At 39.1% G+C, this 16,044-nt stretch overlaps 1 protein-coding gene across 4 annotated transcripts in view; it reads left to right on the top strand.

Moving 5' to 3' along the window:
* The window catches only part of LOC102057923 (ubiquitin-conjugating enzyme E2 E2), a 217,852-nt gene that overhangs the window by 180,681 nt on the left and 21,127 nt on the right, over nucleotides 1-16,044 (top strand). For all 4 annotated transcript variants that reach the window (XM_055706976.1, XM_055706975.1, XM_055706973.1 and 1 more), the window contains one exon: nucleotides 12,710-12,857. In XM_055706976.1, coding sequence (XP_055562951.1) covers nucleotides 12,710-12,857 — 148 coding nt within the window. The remainder of the gene's footprint in view (nucleotides 1-12,709; nucleotides 12,858-16,044) is intronic.

Genomic DNA, 16,044 nt, shown 5'->3' with positions numbered 1-16,044 from the left:
GGGTCAGTATAACAGTATTAGAAATTGTCTAACTTTGTTTCGCACTTCTAGTGTTCCAATTTAGGGAAGCTTTGAGGTCACTGACAAGTCTTACAGGAGTTGTACACCTTGCTGACTGCACATTTTCTGATTTAGGTAACTGTGATTACACTGTGGAGAAAAAAAAAATGAAACTTCATAAAAGAATTTGAAACTTTTTTAACTTCTCCTTCAGTTAGTTAAAGCTTTGAGCACACTGAGCTGGGGCAATGCCCTGTTCTCCCTGCCTCCCTCCCACTCCAGGCCAGTCCAGACTTCTGACTTGCTTTGCAAGGTCTGTGTTAACAGTCCTCTTTTGTTTGCTTCTTTCCTGGGCTTAATCTGTTTGCAGTAGCCAAAACGTAAGGGTTACATTCAGTCCCCCAGCAAATTAAAATTATATTAGTTAGGGGATATTGGCATATCCACTAAATGGATTTACTGAGTATAAAATAGAGCTTGAAGTTCTCTCAGAGATCCAAACCTAATATGTAAAGAACTAGATCTGAAAGACAAGCTGGAGGGATATCTTTTGTCATTCTCTGTTGAATCTGTTGAGTCTTGAGGCAATATATGCAATAGGCATCCTTTTAAAACAGAAGGTGAAGGTCCAGTTTGCTGTTTCACCATGAGGTAAAGACTTTTTCAGTCCACACTCAGTTGTGCTTGGCAGCTGTATTATTTTGAGTCACGAGTAATGCAGCTGTGCATTGATTATTAATGAAATATCAAGCAAAGAGGTGGTTCTTGTCCTGCTTTGTAATAGATTTTTTTAGTCTGCCTTCATCTCAATGCCAGTTGTCATTGTAAGAAGCATGTGCATATAAATTATATGAAAATTTACTGCTTGATACAGGATGAGAGAGTTGTTGTTGCCATATTGTATTACTAAAAGGCCAGTATTTATGATGAAGGACACTGTTATCTGTAAGAAGGTAATGAGTACATGTGCAGAGGGGACAACGTCAGATAGAACTATGTCGCTAGCATACTTTGTACACGTGCATTCTTATTCTGTTCACTTCAGCCACTGTTGTAAATGACAGGATTTGTAGGATCCTAGGTTGTAGGATCTCTCAACCTGTTGCTGTTTCATTACACCTGTTTTCCAGACCCTATCAAACTGATTCATAGGTAAAATAGTTTGAAAAATCCCTTGTATAAAGCAGCGTGGGAAGATGACTGCTTGTCATAAGGTAGCTGCTGCCAGTCGGCATCATTGGGAAAGGGTGGTTAAATATGTTCTCCACACACTTATTTCTAGTAAAAGGGAGGTAGTGAGTGCATGGAACGTAACATATGGCCTCATGGTACAGTGCTATCTGTGTCACTGTGTGTTGACATCTCTTCTACTTCACTGCATGATTTGTGATATTTGGTGCTATTCTCAAAATCATAGGTCCTAGGATTATGGGAATAGATCAACTTAGATATTTTTTCTAAGTATAGTCCCACTTCTTATGGCTCAATCATCTTAAAAAATCTAGAGATAAAGTACAAGACTGTGGAATGTACTGAGAAAGACATAAAATGTATTCCTGAGTGTTGGCAAGATTACGTCCCTGTAAGTACATAGCAGAAAGGGTCTAATTCACATTTCTCACTGTGATTGAATTCATACATTACTCCTGAGATTTCTGTGGGCCATTTTTATCCCTCTTCTACTATGAAGCAAGGAAACATTTAAATGAGTACTGTCAAAATTGATCTTCCAAAAATGTGACCACAGAAGACCTGGGAAGAAACAGAAACTGTATTTCCCAGATGCAATTACTTGACCCAGGCTGAAGTTCCAAAGGCAAATATCCATGTCACATAACATAGTTACTGTTAAAGGGCCTAATCCAAAGTGTATTAAAATCTGCTGAAAGATTTCCACAATCCCTTTTCCTTATCTATTCTCAGATGCTGTGCACTCTGTTATTGTGCATGTGCATGATGCACATGGATGTTGGGAAGGGTAAAATAATTTTTAAAATAAGAAAAATATATTGAAGGTGGAATCTGGATTTTATTATTATTATAATTATTATTATTGGTTTTATTGTTATTATTTATTATACATTTGTGGTGTAACCATTGTTTGGGTTGGATTATACAAAGTTCTCCGTATTTTCTGAAGGATCCAGATTCCTTCTATAAACCATTGATGCCTACTCTGATCATTGGGCACCTTGCTGCATATTGGAAAAGATTATTTAAAATAAAATTAAACATCTGAGAGCATAATTGCACATGAAGAAAACATGTTTGGCCTATATTTGGGGGGGTGTTTAACAAATGTATAATTTTCACTTGTTCTTCTAGATAGTTAACCTGCTTTCCCACTTGTCTTTATCACGTAAAAGAATGTGAATCACTCATTCATTCAGGTTTTGTTGAAATAGAAAGTGTCTACCCAAAACTTTCATTTTTATGTATTTCTTCATTTTTTACACCTTTGTAGCCTTCAACATCACATCCTCTTAAGATTTCAAAGCCTTATCTCTATTCTTTACATCCTCTAATTATCTTTTGTGGTCCAGTTCACTTTCCTAGTTTTGTATAGCAATGCATCACTGCCGTCAGGTTTCCCTTCCAGTCTGCACCAACAAGTCTTTCCCCTCCAGGTCCGTAGTTTTCTTTTTGTCTCTCTTTAGCTTGTCAGTGTCTCTCAAAAGTTAAGCCATAAGCATCATATCAAATTAAGTTATTCTTCACCAAAACAGAATATACCACGTGGTAAGTCAGAGTGTAATTTGCTCTCATGATGCTCTTTTTTTCTCCCTTTGAAGTCAGTCAGTCTATTTCAGTCTTTCAGCTTTGGCTCATGCCTTGAAACTGAACTCCGTATTTTTGGAGCCAGAGGTCACTGACCTTTTCAGCTTTGCTTTCCTTTTAAAGCAACGACATTTGGCATCACTCACAACTGCAGCACCTTTGTGCCAAGGAGTAAACCCCCAAAAAGTTTATCTATGTGTGACTGATGCAGACTGAGTAGGAGTGATAGAGGGCCATCCCAGCCTAACTCCGATTTATCTCTACAACCAGAAAACACGATTTTTAGAACAGCTCATCTGAGAACTGACAAATTAACTTTGGCTTTCTGGGAGGGTCTCATCAATTAAAAATATTTCCTCACCTCCACTGCGAGGAAGTTTCTGTAGCACTGCAGAAATTAGCTGAGCACCCAGTTGGCTGAGTCAGCAAGAAAGCAGGCAGCCTGCGGAATCACAGTTCTCTTTTCAGCTGCATCCTAAGTATCGCGTTGGGTTTATGAGATGCCAGACAGGAGGAAGTTATGGAACAGACAAAGCGAGGCATAGATGGGGACATTATCTCACCTTCTGCTAAAGGCCAGATGCTGCTGAGGCTTCAGTCTTGGTCACAAGGTGAGGTTTTGCTTCAGCCCAAAAATACAGTATCTCCCTTGTAGTGCAGTGGGCTGAAGAACAGAGAAAGCTTATGCCCTGTTCAGAGCAGCCACTTAAATAAATAACTAAAAATACTTAGAAGGCCTGCCAAGGGAATAACCTTACATTTCTCCAGGGCCTTAATGACTCCTCAACCTTTTTTTATAATACCTTTGAGATTTCTTTTTCCTGCTAACTATCTTCCTTTCATCCTTAGTGGGTTCAGACAGTTCGCCCCTTGGCTTTAACAAAGGAAAGTTCTCTCTTTTGCTGTCTCTTTCTTTGGGGTATTGAATGGGATATATAGCTACGCATAACTAGATGTCTCTTGTGTGGGAGGGGTGTATCTGTGGGTGTCCGTGTATATATATACACACACGTGTATATGAACAGGGGTTATCACATATTTTAGTCAGCCTGATCTGACAGAAAGAATTTCAGCTCAGTTTCTGTCCTCAGTCCACATAAGAAATTGGTGAATTCCCAAGTATGCAACCTTTTGATCTGAGATCTGTAAAGTTTAGCCATCACAACAAATTATTAACACCGCATCATTATGTACACTATAGTTATTGAAGGAAGGGCAATAATTTAATTATCCTGCATACTGTCCTCGTGAGGCAGAAAGCCTTGACAAACCAGGGAGCCACACCAAGAGTCTTTCATACAGGTGTTTGTAGAAAAATGAATGCTCTTCAAGAGAACTTTCCCCCCAGGAATTGTCACTGCGGTGGTGTCTGCATTTTTATCAAGAATAATCTTTATTAATAACTTCTACTCTCATATTTGACTGCGTTCAGTCTATTACAGTGTCAATTCAATTTAGCTGTAGCTGATACAATATGTATATATCTATCATTATCCTAGCACTCTGCTAGCTTTATTTTTGAATTTGAGTGATTTATAAAATCTCTTAATCCCAACTCTACAATTAATCTTGCTAGGGACTTTAATCTCAGCTGACTGAAAAATGGTTTGCAGGACTTGAAAGCTGCAATATGCTAAATCATCTCTAAATCAAAATTAAAATAACAGAAATCTCTATTTCCTCCTTGTAAATCTCCTATGTCTACCGACTGATTGAAAAATTATTCTCAGCATTTGAAAGCTTAACTGTTTTAAATCAACTGTTGGACTGCAGGGAGGGTCTTTTTCCTTTGTAAATACAGTGCACAGTGTCTATAGAATCCGGGCTTAATGGCAATGTTAAACATCTCTTCGAATTTTTATGTGCAATTGTCATGTAGCACTAATCTTTGTGCACTAAATATCATTAAGTGAAATCCTTCTCCTGTGACAGAAACTTTCTACCTATTTCATAAATTCAGCTTCATCTATGAGGGGAAGTTCTTTCTGTTCCTGGCTTCTACTCCGCTTTTTCATGCTTACTTTATATGTGATTGGCTGTTAAGGACACTTTTAACTGCAGCGTAATAGAAAAACAGTGCTTACAAAAGTAGATGAGAAAAAATAAGCATTCCTTGGTATTTCTAACCTAAATTGTTATAATGAATCTTACAAGGCAGACCCACACTTTAACTTGCATGTATCGCTCTTAACACAATTCACATTTGAAGCTCTCGGACTCGGAATAACCTTCAGTACAGCCTGTTTGATCATCGCTGTTTACCATCTCTGCAACCTTGGTGCAGGCAAGGTTCTGCCTTCTCTTGCCCCTGTCCCAGGTATCACCATCACATGACCAGCCTTCAGATGCAATGGTCTCCTGTCACTGTTATCCCTTACATTCAGTTGGCTGGTCATACTTCTCTCATAGCCTCTGTCACATCACGTTAGCTCTCAGTGCCATGCTGTGCTGCCCACAGCTTCTCTTGGCTGCCTCCTGCCCTCCCCATCCTCCTCTTCCTGACTGCCTGGTGGTCCCTCGCCTGGCGCATTCCCACACCGCTGCCTCCCCCGGCCCCTTTGCTGTGCCTCCACGCTCCCTTGTTCCTACCCGGCTTTGCTATTTACGTCTTGCTGAAAGCAGCCCGTGGATCCTTCATCCATGACAATAAATGGAGTTGGCAGGCTTTCCCAGCAAGCAAAGATTTTGGGTGGCTGCAGGCAGAAATCGGATGCATGGGAGCCTTTAATAGGGAGAAATGGACAACCTACCACCAGCAGACCATTGCCAGAGCTAGCAGCATCAGCCCCAGTCCTGCTCTTCTTGGAGCAGCTCTTCCCAGACACGTGAACTGCAGCATGCCATTCCCATCCTTGCACCACCTGCAGTGAAACTTGGTTCATCCCATAGGTCCCATATGTTCAGGTAACGCTGGACCTATAGAGCAGCGTGCAGCGGTGCAGAGCTTGGGACAGGTCATACCCAGGCAGCTCCTTGAGAAACTTTAATGTCTCTCAACATGAAAGAATCACAGAGATGTAAAGTGGAAAGAGATGCAAGCAGAAATATGTTAGGCTGAGGAAACGATCAATAACTACATTGTATTGCAAATAAAGGTAAAGGTCACATTTGATAGGGCAATACCATGTAAGTCTCAGATATTTCCTTTGAATTCAGTTGTCTGATATTTCTTCTAGTTATTGCCAGATTGAATTGCCATTTCTTCTAATGAACAGCCGCCTTTTTCAGTCTGTTTTCAATATAATTTAGATCGGTAATTTGCATTGATTTATTTAGTCTTGATGAAATCGGCTCTATCCAACTAAACTTTTCCTGGTTTCCCTCACCAAAATTTAGGTGGTTCATCATTTCTTCCCATTTCCTATACATACCCAGTATACGAAGTTCTTCAAAAGGGCCTGTAGAGGTATCTTATGGGGAATATCTTCCGCCTCACAGCAGTGGTTTGCATTATGCTTGCCAAATATATTTTCAAGACAGGACTTGTGACGTCTATTGGATGTTTCAGAAACTACATAATTCTGCCATATCAGGCATGTTTTACTACTGCATAAAATCCACATGATCTAAAAATACATCATATATCCATGTTCTTTCTTGTCTTCTTTTACACACATAGAGATATATATATACATATGTGAGAGCAAGAATTTTATGTACATCATTACTATAGAATAAGAGCAGATGAACTGGTTAGGACAGAAAACTATGGGTTTGACATCACTCTGCCTAGAATTTATGTAGGCATCACCTAAATACCCAAAGACTGTTAAAACTGGGTGAGAAAGAAATAGCCAAGGTTTCTTAGACTAAAGTTTAGCACTTGAAGTGCCTGTCGTAGCCTGCCCACATGTCCCACCGACCGGCAGCCCTGTGCCTGGAGCCCTGTGCCTGCCACTGCCTCAGTTCCCTGAGCACATCCATGAGCTCCTTTCTTACAGAAGCGTAACAGAATTAGGAAGAACAGTGAAACACCAGGTACTGCCTGTCACATGGTGATATACAATTTTTTTCATGTAGAATAAAAATGGTGCTGTGTGCTAGGCTTGCTCACATTTAGGTGAGAAGAGTTGAACTGCATTAAAGCGAACATGAAGGAGCACTTTTGTGAACTTAGGCGTGCATGTACAACAATACGGCCTGCATGCTTTCAACTGTGAAAGGGAGGATTTATTTTATAAAAGTTAAATGACCAATAAAACTTTAAAAATTTTACTCTCTATAACAGGATTTTATTGCTGACTTTCCATATGGAATTACTAAGTGTAAGAAAGATTATGCTGATTAAATGAAAATCATTTTATAAAAATTCATATTGACTTTGTCAGAGAAAGCTTTTGATGCTTTGCACCTTACAGTGTTGTTTCTGTTGTCAATGTCCTTAACCCGAACGGTAATCTATTGCCCTTGTTCTGTCCTGCTCTTCCTTCATTTTCATAAAACTTTGTACCTTTTAGGATATTTTTTTATTTGCCCTTTCAGGTACATCAAAGATCACCAAGGTCCCTTTTTACTTTTTCTGCTAGTAAATCTGTGTGCAAAATAAGTACTTGTATAATGTAGAAGCCTAGTATTGCTGTGCTTAGTCAGTATTTTTTTTCCTGCAGCAGTCTGTCCAATGAGACAGTGTGAGTAGTTACTCAGCTTCGTAATTACTGTGAATATAATGAATAATTACTCATACTGCATACTGTTTCATTTTCAGTGATATTAAAGGTTAACTCATGTGGATTCTATCAAGCAAAAGTAATTGCAATTTTTTTCCTGCTAATGCAGATGACATATTTTCCTTCGATAAAATAAACTCTAGGTATTCTTTACCAACTAAAATTAGGTGTGACAGGGTTTTTTAAAAACTGGCTGAAGTTCATTTCTTGGTGTATATTTATATTGTGCTCTTTAATAGTGAGCTTCAGTCTGTCATTTACTATGCACTTTATGTGATAATCCCTTAAGTATCTCAATGATTGTTCGCGTGCATGCTACAAATCTGTAGTTACAAACCAGAGGTGGACCACCCTCTCTTAGAAAGGCAGCCTCAGTGCTGGGTATAAATAAAATGAAGGGCACTCTGTAAGAAATTTAAGGATGCTAATTAATGTGAAGGTTATTGCACGAACACTGTGTCACTCTGAGCTACAGATATTTTTCATTTAGGTTGTTTTAAAGGATTTTTTCTAATATGACTAAAGAGTGTAGGTCTCATCTTGTTTTTATTATTCTCTCTATTTGAGCAGACAAATCTATTGCTCATAAAGCCTGACAAACTGAGATGGGAACTATTTAATCCCTCCTGAGCCCCATGAACATCATTATAAATGACATCATTTTTTAAAAAAAAATATATATAACCTTTTGTGTATGCAGTACAACTTCTCCACTTCAGGTATTGCCACTGCAATTTTATTAAAACGGAACTCCTGGGGAATAGTTGAGGAAGACAGAAGTTTCATCTCAGGCAGGCACGTGGGAATGCACCCTTGTAAGATATGAAAGAGCTTGAAAGGAACTTTCCAAAACGGTGGGAATGAGAGCCCTGGGATCTCAGCCCTGCTTCCAGTGTTGGCCGAGCAAAATAGGGTTGGTTTTGTTTATTCTCCTGTTGACTCTGGGAATCTTTCATCTCTCCCTGCACAGTCATCAGGCTTCAGTGGGAGGAATGAGGAACAGCAGGTGAGGGTTTGAACCCAAACAGGCTGAAGAAAGCAATTCCTGTGTGCACACTGTAACCCTTTGCATGCTAATATGCAAAACCGAATAATTGTTTCTTCCTCCTCATACCTTTTTGAAGAGAATTGTGACTGAATTCACTGGAGTCTGAAAGTGCGTCAGACGTCTTTGTGGGACCAGCCCTTGCAGACCGGTGATGCTTTGACGTGCCTGTCTCTGAATCTCACAGTGAAGGTTAAGCAAGTCACATACCTGGATGTCAATGCCGCAGTGGCTGCTTGGGTTTAGACCTAACATGGGAACATTCAGGGCAAAGGAGAGATAGTGAGTGGTTTTAGGACTACCTCATACTGCAAAACTGGTATTCAAAGTCACTCTGAGATCCAGGAGTGCTTTATCTTTCCTACAACCAGTTGCCTCCAATCACTCAACTGAAATCCATCTTAATTCAGTTTTCCCAGGTTTTATAAACAGTCTGTATTCAGTCCTAAAACTTATTCAGTGAACAGCCAGCCACAGCTTTGCATGTACTTCCTTTCTCTCTAATCATTTTTTCTCCTCCTTTTGAATAGATAACCTCATTTTCTTCTTAGAGACTATATATAAAGGGGGGGAGGGTATTTGTTTAATTCTGTTTTACAGTATTCAGAAGGGTTCAGCATTCAGCAGTAGATAAACAGATGAGTTTATTATTGTTTACTTCCAAAACTGATTGAATATAAATTCCTTATCATTACCTTTCAAAAGCTTGTTTATAGTACTCTTACAGGTTTCAGAAGGTAGTTGCATTTTTCCCTATTTCCTGTAATTCACATTTTTCTGACCTGCACTTTTATTCAACAAAAATGAGATACCCTCTTAAAATTGCAGAATCAAGGAGAGTAAATCCATAAAGGACAGTTGTTATTAAAAAAAAAAAAAAAAAAAAAAAGACAGATTACTTTTCTACCTTTCAATTGTCTGATGATAACTTCTCCTGTACACCCACACACTCCCTTAAGCCCCTGCATGGGTTTAGGTGTTTTCATTAGGGGATAAATAGAATTAGAGTGCAGCGTTTATAGCAACCATTTAAGTAGCATCAAAGTTAAAAATATGACTGTAATAAAGAAAATGTAGTTCCCCTGGTATGGTATTATCGCTTGGTTTTTCTGTACCGCGTATAATAGGAACAACCCTGCATAACTTCAAAATGTGGGTATGGTAAACAAAATCCAGAAAGTTACGTATCAGCCTTTCCCATGTTAGTTGCAATCTGAGGCAATACCTGGCTGAGGAAAGCACTATGTCCTCACAGTAGTACCCTGCGGCTTTGGGATAAGAACACCACTACCTGCCACTGTCGGTCCACAGGTCCCAGCACATTAAGACTGTCATTAATACAGCTTCTTTTGAAATTCTGAAAACTTTTATGGTTTTTGTCATTAAAATGTCTCTGTGTACTTAGGCAGGCATTTTAAAGTGCACTGGCATGTTTGGCAAGTCAGTGACATATTTGTCGGTGATAAGCAGCAAGCCTTATCTTGTGAGTGGGCACCGCAGTGTCACGGGTTTCAGATATGCTCTTAGTGAAAAATTGCGACATTTCAGGTCTAAATATTTGCTAAAAATAGCCTTCCAACTACAAACGGATGTAGTCCCACCTACATTTATCCACCGGATAGACTAAGATGGCGATGAAGTGTTGAACACGTTATGAAAGACACGAACTACCCCCATTCATCCCAGTGGCTCTCTGAATCCTGCCAAATTCCCAGTGTCCTTGCTTCAATGCTTCAAAAGCAACCGAGGCAGGGGAACATGTGGCAATGTGTCTGTCCTCTCAGCTGACAGCAAAACAGTTATACACTAAAATACAGGCTCAAATTGATGGCCTTCTCTTAAGCAGGTTATAAGCTCCAACTGACCTGTCTATAAATAATTTGGAGAGTGTAATTTAATCTGTGCAATTGATTCAATGTGTTTCCCCCACATTCGGTGAGGCCACATATCTCTTAATACTTGGTGTATTCAGATAGCACTGAATAAAGTCCCCAGATTTTTCATCACGGAAGCACAGGAAGGCACCTTTGTTCAGGAAAAAGAATTAAGCAAAAACTTGGTTCCAGCAGTGTACTGAGCAGTAAGCACACAACACTTAAAATTAAGCAGGTACTAAAGTGTTTGCCTGAGTCATAAACCATCGTGCTAGGAAGCATTCCCTGATTCACTTATAGCTCAAGTGTAAGAGTGGCGGGAGTTAATCAGTCTGGGGACTTAATGAGCACTGACCTAGAATTCACAGCGTGCTCCTCCACACCAGCTCCTTCGGCGGGCACTTGTGACGTGCAGTTTGTGTACGGTAGTTCACTGCTTCGGTGTACTTGCAACCTTCCTCGTTCAACACAGCTTCCCTTTGTAGATGAACATTTAATTTTATCACTAAATACTATTTTCTTGATCTTGCAGAAGACTTCCTTCACTCCAAATGCTGAAGGGGCGGGGGGAATAGATCATCTGGCTATAGTGTGTGGATGAACTGAGCTCATTCATGCTAGAAATATTTTAAATTCTCATAAAAGTCCCAGAAGTGAAGCACTTAGGCTGGAAAACAATAAGCAAAACTACAATTGTAAGGGGAAAAAAGGAAAGTGCCAACAAATATGTAGGGTATGGAGTGGCAAACTATTAAATTATCATATTAATTGGCAATACATTTAGACATAGATGTGTTTAAAAACTGATAAACTAGCTTTGCTGGGATCTTTGTTACAGAACTCACTGGTGCATGACAGTGGTGTCCAAAAGTGCTTTCCCAGATTTATGCAGAAAAGTACTTACAGGAAAAATTATTTTGTGTTGAATGTAGTGTTTTAATACCAGAAATCTACTACCTTTTCTTTCCATTATTTTGTCAAAGCTGCTTGATTTAATCCAAAGGGGCAGAATTTTTTAGTGTGTTAAAGAATTTATTTATTTTTAATAGAAGTAAGCGAGGTGCAGCGCTATTTCACTTATATCCTCTCTTCTGCTTACTGATAAGTGGCCTCATCTCAGTGCCACTGAAATCATTGAGATTTCTGATACTGAATAAAATCAGGACAGGAGCATGCCTGTCACTCCATTTCCATTGTTCTTCAGAAGCAGGTTTATCTGTGTGGTAGAGCAGGGATGGTGCATGAGCACTCCCAGTTACTGGCACGATCTAAGTTTAGTGAAGATCACATTGTATTGGACATATATATATTGGACATATGTGAAGATCACATAAAATGGACTGGGCTTGTTGTCTCCTGTCTAATCAGCCCCTCTGTTGGCAGGGTTATTGCTGATTAGGTAGACCACTGACATTGTACATCTTAATTTTAGATGTTATGAACATGTCATTAAAACCATCTGGTTTGACTTGTCATTGGGGTAGAACTGGTGGAGAAATTAGTCCTTGATGTCTCCCAAGAGGTGGTTTTTTATATTGTCCCTTGCTACCCAGTAGCCCCAGTATTTATTCTGAGCTATGAAGTGGACTTTCATAGCTGAACTTCCTTCAAAATAAAAGGCTTGTATATTCAACTTGAAGCAGAAGCACATCGTTTGAGGCTAAAAGAAATGATCTCTTCCTTGGTTTGTAACATATAGGATCACCTGGGAGACAATGCAAAATGGATACAGAAATCCTCAAAATCAACTACAGAAAAAAAAAAAACCCATAAGGTGTAAGCAATTCTACTGATGCAACTGTAACTTAAAATTTGGAAATAAAAGCATTTTATTTGAGCAGCCCTTCTCAAACATATTCCACTTTTTCCAGGAGTCACTGATGTGATGCCTCCACTTTTTTCCAGCTTAACCTATTGGGTCAAACAATGAACAGATGAAGACAGCATAAGACTCTGTCTTCTTCTGCCTTCCTTCAAAGCCTGAAATAGCTGTGGGCCTGAGTTATGAAGGATGTTCATCTCAGGGGCTGGAATACCTTGTTTTGGCCCCGTGCAAAAATAATGAAATTGATGAGACCAAGGCAAGAGGAAGCTCAGGAAACATGTCCCATTCTCACCTTGCTCAAAGCAGTTCCACTGCTGGCCACAGGTGGAAGAGGAAGATTTTATTTTCTTTATTTTCTTAGGAATATCTCTATCTTGCCCAGTCTTTCACTGACGGTAGCAGAGTACTGTTATTTCAACCAGGAAAGCAGAATGTTAGTTCATATAATTTTTTTAATTGCTTAATAATCATCTAATTGTTGGCTTGAACACTTTGTACTTAGACATGCTGTCTTTTCTAGGTAACGTTTCGGACAAGAATCTACCACTGTAACATTAACAGCCAAGGCGTCATCTGCCTGGACATTTTAAAAGACAACTGGAGTCCAGCGTTAACCATTTCTAAAGTTCTCCTCTCCATCTGCTCCCTCCTCACAGACTGCAACCCAGGTAAGATCAATTAACTTTTGTGTTCACCCTCATTCACAATTCGTATTTGGTCAGCTACTAGGGCTTGGTCAGTATGCTGTTTTACTGCTACCTACTAAAAAAAGACAAAAATGTAAATTTTAGATGCCATTCATTTAAATTAAGAAATAGTATAGAAAGCAAGCACAATTTCAGGAGCTCAAGCACATTTTTAGTACTTGAGAATAAAAACCTTCTAGTTCAAAAAGTTTAATCAGTAGAAAATACCTTGTAGTAGGCACTAATTTGGATATTACAACCAGGATATTAGTACCAAGAAATATTAATGAGTTAATAAATATTGAAAAGGAAAGCTTTCATTTAAATATGCTGATAATATGGTCTCTGAAAAGAATATTAATAGTACTGACAATGATAGATATCTAACACAGACTCTACAAATAATGAAAATTAATTTAAATGAGGTTTATTCAATATCCTGGACAGTCAGTATGAGTATTCAAAGCAAGCTGTCATTCTTATTAACTAGCATAGCACTTAACCTCTTCCCTCAGCTCTTATAGGTTTGTTTTCTGCCATTGACCGCTAGATTTGTAATTTCCACTTTCTCTTTACCCTGTTTACCAATGAATGATTCTGACTGTAGCCTTGGAAAATGTAGCATATAGAAATTACTAAAGAATCATTAAGTAAAGAAAAATTAAGTGATCTGTGTACATGTCGTGACGGTTGTTGCTGGTTGTTTTTTATTGTACACTTCAATATTATTTTTTTTTAATTTGCCATCTAGTTTTTAAACCTTTAGGTTTCCTGGTTTAAAACTTTTCTCCGCAACCAAAGGGCTAAAAATTACTCTGAAAAGGGCAGAATGTGAGATTCTTGTTTAATCAGGGACTGAATCAAAAGCTGTAACAGAAGATTGAATTATCTCAAAGCTCAAAATAAGGTAAAAGTGGGCAAAAATGCAATTGGCTCCTTTAATTTTCATGTGGGTTTATTCCTGTATATAGCATTAAAACCCATGGTGTTCCTTCCAGCTAAGAGCAGGAGCAGTAGAGGAGCCCTGAGTTACCATTTCAGGCACACCTCTTTCAGGTTGTGTTGGATGCTCTCTGCTTACATCTCTGAAAGCCTGATTTCCGGTAGTGTGTACCCCAAAATATGCAGAGGTGCCCATAGGAAGTCAGTCAGATTGATGACAGAAATGTAAAGAAAAGCAAAGGGAATATTTACTTATGTGTTGTAGAGAGCAGGTAAAGTGCTAGAGACACTGCAAAGCTGTGTGGGACGGAGAAACTGGCAGTATGTATGTGCTGACTTGTGGTCACCTCTCTTTGGAGGGATACAGTCAACCTGAAAGCTGGCTTCTTTCCAGTAGTGATTTGAAATTTAGAAATTTAATACCTCTTTCCTCTCAGTCTTTTTTCTTCCCCTTAGACTATTTTACAGATATTGTCAAACAACAGTTTTAGCAGACCAAGTGTGTAAGAGGAACACTGAAAACAGTTACCTATACTGTATCATCATATGCAACAAGTGAACACACTAAAGACGGGAAGTCATTCTTCCTTTTAGTTTCTTTCAGTTCGCAGCCATAAGCATTGTCCTGACCATATTAAATACAACAATTTTATGATGTTTCATTTTCAAATTTTTTCTTTAATTACAAAGCAGTTTTGGGTTTTGTTACTGCTTCGTGGTAAAATTTTCCTATGATTTTTTGAGGAATGAATGCAATTTCTTAGTTTGTATTGTGAATTCCCCTCTCATGAAGCACTGATGGCAGGTAGCTGTGAAGCACCAAGTCATTTTTGCCTTCTTCGAGACTGCCTGTTTTGATGATAATTTTTTTTATTGAAACGTGAACTTTGAATGTTAGTGATGTACAACAGAAGGCTCGCAAAAACTTACAAATTCATACTTTTCAGCATATTGCCTAATATGCTACAGTTTGTACTGGTTGTACTGCCTGTCCCATTATTTTTTTAACAACATTTTGTCATTACCAAGTGATTAGTTCTTTGCCATCCAGATTGAACAGGATGGATGGATGGATAGGTAGGTAAGTAGATAGATAGATAGATAGATTGAGAGATACATCACTGGTATATTACACTGAGTTAGGTATCACTGAAATATATCACTTTTATATGTACGCATATATAGATACAGAAACATGCATATATGTATCTTCCTGTCTGTCAGCTGGGAGTAATTTTCTAATCCCTCGGTCCTCTCTTCGTCTAACTAGTCTGCCCCTTTCTAAAGGCAGAAACCCAACAGGGGTCTTGATTTGATAAGCAACTTTGAACTCTTTGTTCACCATTCATCAGCCAGAAGCAGATCAGGTCAAATGGAAACGCAACACTGAATCTCCCACAAACATAAACACTTGGGATGGGTGAGTTTTCCACCCCCAGCCTCTCTGAAGGGAAGAATCAAGTATCAGTTACCCCCTAGTCTTACATTTATGCAAATCTTCATTAGAACAACAAATAGCAGTAAGAATGGCGGCTAATTAACCCTCAGTCATACACAGTGATTAAACGGAGCTGGAACACAGCTGCAGCTTCATTGGCAAGCGCTGCTATTCTTCTCCAGCAGGCTGAGCAAATGAAAAGAGGTATTTGCTCCTGCCGCTCCTGTCATTCACACATTAATCTACAAAAGCCACGGGGAGAGTCTCTTTCCTCCCCAGTTATACATCACCACCCTTTGTTCCCTATCACTCCAGGCAGGAGCGAGTTTGTCCTTTTTAAACAACTAATACAATCCTTTACTCATAAGCTGTCTCAGACCCTTCAGTCCTGATTATTATTAATTGTCACAGTTTGGCTTGGCAGTATCAGCCAGTAAACTGTGTTAATGAAATGTCTGAATTTTGTAACAGCTGGCTGACTTTTTTCGTGGGGGGAAGGAGTGCCGTAGGGTTTGTGTATGAGTGAACATGTGTGAATTATCTGAGAGTGTGAGAGAGCCAACTGGAATGGTATCAGAGAGACGGGAGAGATGATGGGATACACTAGCAGTCAGTCTGGGGATTTATATTTTTCTTGAAGGTGGTACTCTGGGGCACAGCGTGCATAGCTTTTTGCAAAGCAGCGCCCCAATCCTGTAAATATTTTGCCATGTGCATGAGCAACCCTACGAAACCTGATAGATACATTCATCTGCATGGAACCAAGTATGTGAGGAAGCGCTCACAGGC

This window comes from Falco cherrug, chromosome 4, assembly GCF_023634085.1.
Source record: "Falco cherrug isolate bFalChe1 chromosome 4, bFalChe1.pri, whole genome shotgun sequence".
NCBI classification, from domain to species: Eukaryota; Metazoa; Chordata; class Aves; order Falconiformes; family Falconidae; genus Falco; species Falco cherrug.
This window is presented reverse-complemented; position numbering and strand designations above follow the sequence as displayed.